General features: G+C 45.2%; 1 protein-coding gene across 1 annotated transcript in view; it reads left to right on the plus strand.

Moving 5' to 3' along the window:
• Positions 1-2,691, plus strand: part of mr (anaphase promoting complex subunit morula) — a 226,098-nt gene extending 223,407 nt beyond the window's left edge. Inside the window, exons 11-12 of the mRNA XM_068394152.1 lie at positions 1,930-2,101; positions 2,685-2,691. Coding sequence (XP_068250253.1) covers positions 1,930-2,101; positions 2,685-2,691 — 179 coding nt within the window. The remainder of the gene's footprint in view (positions 1-1,929; positions 2,102-2,684) is intronic.
• The last annotated feature ends 7,309 nt before the right edge of the window (positions 2,692-10,000 follow it).

The following is a 10,000-nucleotide window of genomic DNA, read 5'->3' on the forward strand; positions in this document are numbered from 1 at the left end:
GGTACCACCCCTTGATTTACACTGGGTAAGGGGACCCAGCTAGAATCTTGTTTTTTATTATACCTTACCTAGCTGGCTTATAAATAAAGGTATAAGAACATTAGGTGAAAGGGAATATTATAATTAATAAAGGAACACACTGTGGGAGGAAAGAATTATGATGAATTACTGTCCTTAAGAGATCTTAAAAAACCGTGGCTAGGGAAGGGGGGCACATTGGTGTAGGAACTGGAATGATATGCTGTATTCATAAAACACAAGAAAAAAAGTATTTATTTGGAAATTAAACTATTAAGAGTACATTAATATACAGTATCATTTAAGATAGTCAAAGGCCAAATTATCATCCCTTTTGCATATTGTACCAGCAAGAGAAAAAATACTAAGCTACATGCAAGATATATCACCACACAGTTACAAAACGGGACTTCAAAATCCTTACAAAACTATGACTGCAGAACCTGAGGATTTGAAACTTAGAAATATTAGGATTCTCAACATAGCCTCTAAAACAAAAAAAGCTTTTCTTCAGAACTAAGCTTAAAGGAGAACCCCGCAATACTATAGTTTTATAACATCGGTAATGATCAGTAATAAACTTGAACACTTATTATCTAATGAGCCATCTATAAAGAACATATAACGGTGAAAAATACAGTACCACAATTTTCCCTAAATCAATACTGTTCTCATAAATCTCCCGTCCACCATTGGGATGCAAAGTCACTTAAACAGTCCAAATTTATGAACAGTACAGCCGCATACTATGTCGTACAGGTCTCTGCGGGCCCACTATAACAATACTCGAACACAGTCATTCCCCGCCTAACATGAATTCACTCCTTGGGCCTCTGACCAGATATGCCATTTCAATAGCTCCTGTTAACTATTAATGTTTATGACACACACTCAAATAGCAACACAGTAGCTTACTTTTAGTTACAAGGCGGGTTATATGAATACAGAGCAGCAACACAGACTAGTACAGACTTGCAATAGGAAATATTCTATATTTTCTCTCCCTTACACTTCCTACTGAGTGTAGGGGCTGCTGTCAATACCTGGAAAGGAATAATAACAGATCAAAGCATTTTTATATATTTGGGCACAGAGGGATATCAATATATATATGTATATATATATATATATATGTATATATATATATATATATATATATGTATATATATATATATATATATATATATATATGTATATATATATATATATATATATATATATATATATATATATATATATATATATATATATATATATATATATATATATACAGGTTTAAAAAAAATGACTATGTTTCATAAAATACAACTCCACTAAGTTTTCTTGGATACAAACACCTTATATATTGCAGCACCCTTTATATCACTATTGTCCAACTAGTTCCTCATATAACTAGAAAAAATTAGTGTATAGTATTTTGACCTTGATAGGAAAGGCAAAAGTAATAGTATTCATAAGGTATAAAACACTAGAAACAGGAAAATATTCACAGGTATACAACACCAAATAGAAAAGAAAGAAGCTAATGATATACCAGAGCTTGAAAATCCACTTATATAATAGTTTCAGTCTCAACTTTCTCCCTAAAGGCTTTGAGTTATATATATAACACCAAATACAGCACAGATTACTCAATTACAGCAGCGAAGTGTAAATGGAGATCTTTACTATAATTGTATATAGGTGACATTTTAAATCCTTGTGCAATATAGTACTTTAAGAGAAATGCTCATGTATCCAAAGCATCAGATATTTTTTAGTTGGTTGTGTTGTTTTAATCACTATTAGTGCAATAGTTTTTACATTACATACTATGTATATTGGCTCTTTGTAAAAGATTGTTCAGGTCATTATTACCAAGAAATTCATTTTTGTGCATAACATTCCAATATTGATTTTTCATTGTTACAGTGAAATCTAAGTCCCAGAGAACAGCAGACATAATATCCATGCTCGTTAATATTTACGGAAGCAAAGATGTTTTCATCACTGAGTACCGAACGATCCTTGCAGACCGCATACTCTCCCAGTTCAGTTATGATACTGAAAGAGAAATTCGTTACTTGGAGCATCTTAAAGTCAGGTATGTGGAGTTGGTTATCAGGCTGCTATGCCTCTAAACCGACACTACTACAAATTTCTCTGAAAAAGGTTATCAGCTATCAGAAGGAAATGTTGGTTTATTATTCATTGGTTGGTAGCCAGATTGACCTGTATTGTACTATATATTCAAACAGTACTGGGATATTAGTACACAAAACTAATGAATTTGCTCTAGTTTATTAACTATTTCAAGAAACTATGGGATAAAAGCTCAAGATCATTAAAAAAGTAGTCATTCCTGGCATAAAATGTCAAAGATATATTAGAATGTTTTAAACCTTGGATTTAGGGGTATAAAAGGACCAGTTTTAATTCAAGCAGTTGAAATAAAGTATAAAACAATATTGTGGTTTCAGTGTTTGAGCCATTTGAGTTTCTAGAGTCTTGAAGATTTGAATTTACAAGTTAAGCTTGTATAGATGTGATGGTGATATTAAAATAACATACTTTGCTTTAAAGGCATTTAATATGTTATTTTAAGAAAGAACTAAACCTTCAGAGATTTTAAAGAGGAATTTTCCCATTTCTATGACACTGAATGTGTTTTTATTTTTATAATATAGTGTGTAGTATTTTGAGTCATTATAGTTCTAAGATATTTTATTGTCAAGTGAGAATGATTTATGAATATTGTTATACCCAAAAATAGTCATATATATATATATATATATATATATATATATATATATATATATATATATATATATATATATATATATATATATATATATATATATATATATATATATTTTTGGGCTCAAGCCATGGCGTCTTGATGGAAGGTTCCTTTTTGGTAGCTTCCTTGGGTAAATAACTACTAAGATATTCCCAGAGAATTTAACCACAGGTTATCACAGAATTCTAACTTCTGGAGCGAGTATCCTAAAGGTTTCCCTTTTAAGACATCGTATATCAACAGGGGACGCATGTATTAACGCGCCACATAGCTATCTACACCCCGAACAGAGTTAATGCTTCGGTGTGTAAGGGCTGAGAATAGCTGGGAGCCGTTCCATAGCTAATCTCATTCGTGGCTACTACTGATACTCGAGACGTAAACAAACGGGCGCCATTGCTTAAATGACGTCACGTCCGTCTCCATCCTTTGTTCAGTAGCTCGCCCTACTTAGACGGATTTTCCCTATGCTTCACTTATCGCTTTGCATCTACGTAATGTCGCTACCTTCAGCCTCGCCTTCTTCTGGAAAGTTGAGTACAAGGTTCCAGTATTGTTTAGTTAAGCTCTGACCGTAAAGTAAATATTACTTTCCGAGATATTGCTGTTTTGTGGCAGAGCTGTGCCTCTACCGGACCCGCCATTTTATGGCGTCGTTGTCGTTATACATGCCTTAATTAGTTAGCCACAACAACGCTTCCGGCCTTATTTACTAATCGATTACATTAGTTTATTTAGTCTTCATAGCTAGGAACTTTTATATCGTGTTTCGACGCTTTTTATCGGTCATCGATTGACCTCATACCAGTCGGCTTCTATAGCCCCCAGGCCTGAGCGCCTGTATATAAGTGTTCATGCATGATTTTATTAGTGATCCTAGGCTAAGTTATGAAGATAGTGGCATTATTTTACAATACTTTCGACCGTGATGCAAGTGTTTTTCGCCTTCAGGGACCATATAGGGGATAGGTTAGTTAGTGTCCCTTCCTAACCTAACCTCCTGGTAGGACCCCTATATGCTTCCTTCATCCCCTGCCTTGGCACTCCCTCTGTTTAGCCTTGATTTCCTTTCTGAGTAAGGGGATCAAGTGTCTAATGGAGTATTCATCGCCTCTCAGTCCTCCCTAAGGGAATGAACCCCCCTTAGGGTTGCGTCCGAGAGTGAGGTTAGGCTAGCCCTTCCTCTATGGCTAGGAATAGTCTATGACTGCCCTGCCATAGCGATATGTCTTCTATCCTTCCTAGTTCAGGACTCCTAGCCCTGTTCTAGGTTAGGTTTTGGAAGGTTACTCTGTCCCCTGCTGAAACTATACCCATGCACCGTTTCAGCCTGGCGGCCTTATCTTAGGTTAGGGAGTGTCCTCCCTTTCCCTAGTGGCCGCTCTGGTACAGATCCCCTTCCTTGGAAGACTCTTCTCTTCTCCCCTCCCCACCTATCTCTTGTATAGCCTAGCCTACACTTAGGTTAGTCTATACCCATCTGTCCCCTGTCCTACAACTCCTCCTTAGGGCGGAGTGATAGGGCTACCTTGAGCTTCCTTGTGCAGTCCGCTCTGGTACATATACCCTTCATAGTGTCCTATGGGGTTAGCCACTGGATGCGTTCTGCATGTGGAGGTCTCTCCCCTCTTGGGTGTCCCCTAGTCCTCCCTTGGGCTACCCTAGCCCCCGGTCCTCTGCGACCCCAGCTCCTGGGTGATAGAGCCTGCCTCTATCATGGGTACACCCTCTCAGGGGGGGATGTCTGGATTCCATGGCTGGACTTCTTACATCCCTCCCCCTGTCTCTCTCACTATCCGGGTGCCGGTCCCTTGCCGCCTCCACTGTCGGCGATACCTGCCTCCTACCTTGGTGACTCTCCCCGACCCTCATGCCGCCAGCCCCTCCGCTTGCCGGGGGACTGTCGACCGCCGCCGGCTCCCGCCGACGGCCTTCCTCCTTCCTCCTAGCTTCACCGTCCGCCAGCCGGTCGGCCACCGGAGTGCCGGAATTTACTGCCGGCAACCTGGTTCAGCTATAACCATCCTTATCCCAGTCACCAATCCGGCATCCTCCGACCGCCGGAGCCGCCGCTCCTCTGCCGGCGTGCCGCCGTTGTGCCGGCGGCCGCCACCCTGGCTTTACTCTTGACTTACATTTTGTCTGTCCTAATGCCAGAACCTCTGCTGGAGCGGCCTCCGGCGTTCCGGAGGTCTGCCGGAACCTCCTGGAGGCGTCAAGGATACTTGCACCCCCTTCTCCTAGCTATCACTTGTATACTGATAGCCCTACACTGCAAACAGATAGCCTGTTACACTCTTTAGACCAGTGCCTTGGTACTGTTCTATTAGTAAGCATGCTGTCCCTTTGCATTCTTCAATATTCCAGCATGCTGCGTGCATCTTAGCGCGGCTGGTTGCCGGAAGCAGTTACCTTAAGGTACCTGTTAACTCCCTAATCTGGGACTGATTGATCTCAGTCCCAAACTTATCCTTGGTTTTCCACGGAATTCCATTGCCCTGTGGAATTTCAGGGAATACTATCCTGTGCCTTTGGCCATCTCGGATTACCCATGGATAAAGCTTGCGGTAGCCAGACGGGCGAGATGCATGGAGTATGTTTTCTTTACTACTTCAATCTCTATGCATCACTCCCTTCATTAAGTTAAAATTAATGATTAATGTTAACTTAGCTTAAGAGCCATTCTTATGACTCCCCCCATACTCATTTTCTCTTTCTTCCACAGGAGGAGCAGACGAAGTGTGACTTCGACTTCTGCGCTGTGAAACGCCCGCACTTCTACGGGCATACGGCTTGCAGGACTCACGCCCCTTGTGCTGACAAGAAAGGGGATCTGAAATTCTGGAACCCACTGAATTGTACGGTCTGCCAGGCTCACCTAGTTGACGCCTTCCATAACCCTCCCTCAGCGGAGGTCAGGGACATTTCTCGGGAGAAGTTACGCAAGTGGGTGCGTGGCTTCCAGAAGAATGCCACCGGACCGTACCTGGCCACTGAAGAATTGAGGTCACTCCTGTTCCCTAAGGCCTCCCCTGATTCTGTGGTTCCCAAGGATGCGATTCCCACTGTCCAAATTACAGTGGAACCTGATGTTGTCATGGCTCAGTCCATGCACGAGTGCCGCCTGGATTCTGAAGATGACGAACATATGTCGGACGTCTCGGAAGACACGGAGAAGACTCTTATGGCTCAAGGAGCTGAAGATGACGAAGACCAGGTGGAATACGCCGAGTCGGAGCAAGAGGTCGCTTCTCCTTCCATCTCCGCTCCTACTCCTACACCGACGGAAGTATCTATCCCGTCTACCTCCACGACCCCGGATCCCTCTTCTTCCACTCAAGAAATGATCCGGTTGATTAGAGCCGTCATGGACGACAGGTTAAAGGAGAATCAGGAGTTCATGAGGTCCATGATGGGATCCAGAGAACCGAAAAGGATTTCGGTTAAGGATCTCCCCGCTTGCTCACATGCCAACCCGTGGAGGTATGCTGAGCATATGGTTATCGCGACCGGCAGGATCTTTATCAGCGACAAGATCGGCACGGTCCCTTTGGAAGACGTGGAGTTCTTCCCAAACTTTGAGGCCTACCCGGACTGTTACGTCCGACTTCGTTCCGAACCTGCCTCTAAAGAAGAGACCGAACCGAAGGAAGAGATAGTGTTCGATCTCTCGAAGGCCCAGGCTATGCTAGCCAACACATTCAAGAGTAGGGGTTTTACCTGCTCTAAGCTTCCGGCCCTGAGCAAGAAGCACCCTACTTATGTCGCACCTGAAAATGCGGTACTTCCATTCTTGGAAAAGGCCTTCGCTGCGTGCCTGAAGGCTGTGGAAGAGGGGAAAGCCTGCCCTGCACTGGAGGAGTGCAGACCCTTCTCCATAGTTACTCCCCCTGACGCTCGACACTGGAAGGATATCCAGCATACTTTCGTCGTGGGAAAGCTAGATCCTGACGTCGCCGGACGTCAGTTTAATGAAGACCTCCCTAAGCTCAACGATCACCTCCTTCGTCGGGAACAAGATACGAAGGAGAGGCTCGCAGCATCTATGTCTCACCAAGTCCAACTTGAAATTATGGCCTGTGACACCAGAGTACCAGACCACTACATGGTACTCTCCAAATCCCACATGACTACAGTGATGAAGGACTTGTACCACTTCATGAAGGCTCGGAGAGCCTGTCGTGAATTCGTGTTCGCAGGTGCCACTGTGAAACACGAACCCCGGAGGCTGATTTCCTCCAACATCTGGGGCAAACACCTCTTTCCTTCTGACCTTGTGAAGGAAATCACTGACAAAGCCGCCACGGAGAATAGGAACCTTCTCCACAAGTGGGGCATGTCAAGAAAAAGGAAACCCTCTCAGGACGACGGACCTCAACCTAAGAGGAAATCCCTAAAACAGAAACCCCAGCAACGTCAACATAGACGTCAGTTTCCGGGACCCGCTACCTCCCAAGTGGCAGCTCAGCCACAACAGACCTTTCAGTTGGTCACCCAACCGGTGTTGTCACAGTCACCAGTCTTCACCCCTGCTTTCGAGCAACAGACAACTACCTTTCGTCCCAAAGGTAGAGGCTCAAACAGAGGTGCAAGCAGAGACGCATCTCGCCGTCCCTCCAGAGGCAGAGGAGGAAAGGGAGCTAGCAGCCGAGGCAGCAAGCCCTCGGGACACCAGAAGCAATGAAGTGCTTCCGGTGGGAGGAAGACTCCGCCAATTCCAGGATCGTTGGACCTTCGATCCCTGGGCACACAGCATCGTCAAGAAGGGTCTAGGCTGGAGTTGGACTCAACCACCCCCAACCTTCCAGCAATTCTTCCAACAATCAACCCCCCTTCTGGAAGAATATGTCCTAGATCTCTTGAACAAGAAGGTGATAAGGAAGGTAAAGTCCACCAGGTTCCAAGGGAGACTGTTTTGTGTCCCCAAGAAAGACTCCGACAAACTCAGAGTCATTCTGGACTTATCCCCCCTCAACAAGTTCATAGCGAACGACAAGTTCAAGATGCTGACTCTTCAACAGATAAGGACCCTTCTGCCTCGAGGTTCCTACATGGTCTCCATAGACCTGGCGGATGCCTACTGGCATGTTCCAATGAACCATCACGCTTCCTCCTACCTAGGATTTCGACTCCAAAGGAAAAGCTACGCCTTCCGGGCCATGCCCTTCGGCCTCAACGTGGCCCCTCGGATCTTCACAAAGCTGGCGGACGCCATAGTACAACAGCTCCGCCTCCGAAACGTCCAGGTGATGGCCTACCTCGACGACTGGCTAGTCTGGGCTCCATCGCCCGAAGATTGTGTAAAATCTTGCAACAAAATCACCCAGTACCTAGAACACCTGGGATTCAAGATCAACGAGAAGAAATCTCACCTCTCTCCAGCTCAGAAGTTCCAGTGGTTGGGAATCCAATGGAACCTTCAGTCACACCGCCTTTCCATCCCCCAGAAGAAAAGGAAGGAAATAGCAGGGTCTGTCAAGCGACTGCTGAAATCCAAACGAATTTCAAGACGCCAGCAGGAACGAGTTCTAGGCTCTCTACAGTTCGCCTCAGTAACAAGCCCAGTGCTTCGTGCACAGCTAAAGGATGCCGCGGGAGTCTGGAGACGTTCTGCATCCATCGCTCGAAGAGACCTCAAGAGACGGCTTCCAAACAGACTTCGACTTCTCCTAAAGCCGTGGTCAGAAGCAAAGGCCCTGAAAAGGTCCATTCCTCTCCAACACCCTCCTCCATCACTCAACATCCACACGGACGCTTCGCTGGAGGGTTGGGGAGGTCACTCCCACCAAAAACAGGCTCAAGGCACCTGGTCTCCCCTGTTCAAGACGTTCCATATAAACATCTTGGAGGCCATGGCGGTCCTTCTAACTCTGAAGAGATTATCCCCCCCGCCCTCGATCCACATTCGTCTAACCCTAGACAACTCGGTGGTAGTTCGTTGTCTCAATCGCCAAGGCTCAAGATCGCCCCAGATAAATCAGGTGCTTCTCCCAATCTTCCGTCTGGCAGAGAAGAAGAAGTGGCACCTGTCTGCAGTTCACCTACAAGGATTCCGCAACGTGACAGCGGATGCTCTATCTCGGACAAACCCGATAGAGTCGGAATGGTCTCTAGACGCAAGATCGTTCTCCTTCATCTCTCACCAAGTCCCAGAACTTCAGATAGATCTCTTTGCAACGAGCGACAACAATCAACTTCCTCGGTATGTGGCCCCGTACGAGGACCCCAAGGTAGAAGCAGTGGATGCCATGTCACTGGACTGGAACAGATGGTCCAAGATCTACCTGTTCCCTCCCACCAACCTTCTGTTGAAAGTCCTCTCCAAATTGAGAACCTTCAAAGGGACAGCGGCCCTAGTGGCTCCCAAGTGGCCCCGGAGCAACTGGTACCCCCTGGTCCTGGAGCTGCAGCCCAAGCTGATCCCTCTCCCAGGCCCAGTTCTCACTCAACAAGTACAGAAGTCGACTGTCTTCGCTTCATCATCGAAAATCAAGGACCTTCATCTCATGATTTTCTCTCCCTAGCCGCAAAGAAGAGGTTTGGGATCTCGAAGAAAAGTCTGGACTTCCTAGAGGAATACAAGACCGAATCCACGAGACGGCAATACGAATCATCCTGGAGGAAATGGGTCTCCTTTGTCAAGACAAAAAATCCTAAAGAAATCACGATTGATTTCTGCATGTCCTTCTTTATTCACCTTCATGGACAGGGATTAGCAGCCAATACGATTTCAACCTGCAAATCGGCCTTGACCAGACCAATTCTATATGCTTTCCAAATTGATCTGTCCAACGACATCTTCAACAAACTACCGAAAGCATGTGCTCGCCTACGCCCAGCACCCCCACCGAAACCGATCTCCTGGTCACTAGACAAGGTACTCCATTTCGCTTCCAACTTGGATAATGATTTATGCCCTCTCAAGGATCTGACTCAGAAAGTTATATTTCTCTTTGCTCTTGCTTCAGGAGCTCGAGTCAGCGAAATAGTGGCATTATCAAGAGAAGAAGGACACATCCTGTTTACCGATACAGGAGACGTTACCCTCTCCCCTGATCCGACGTTTCTCGCCAAAAATGAATTACCCACCAAAAGATGGGGCCCCTGGAGAATATGCCCCCTGAAGGAAGATGTCTCTCTATGCCCAGTAGAGAGCCTCAAGGTCTATCTTCGCAGAACTTCGAACTTTGGTGGAGGCCAACT

Source organism: Palaemon carinicauda, chromosome 19, assembly GCF_036898095.1.
Source record: "Palaemon carinicauda isolate YSFRI2023 chromosome 19, ASM3689809v2, whole genome shotgun sequence".
Classification (NCBI taxonomy): Eukaryota; Metazoa; Arthropoda; class Malacostraca; order Decapoda; family Palaemonidae; genus Palaemon; species Palaemon carinicauda.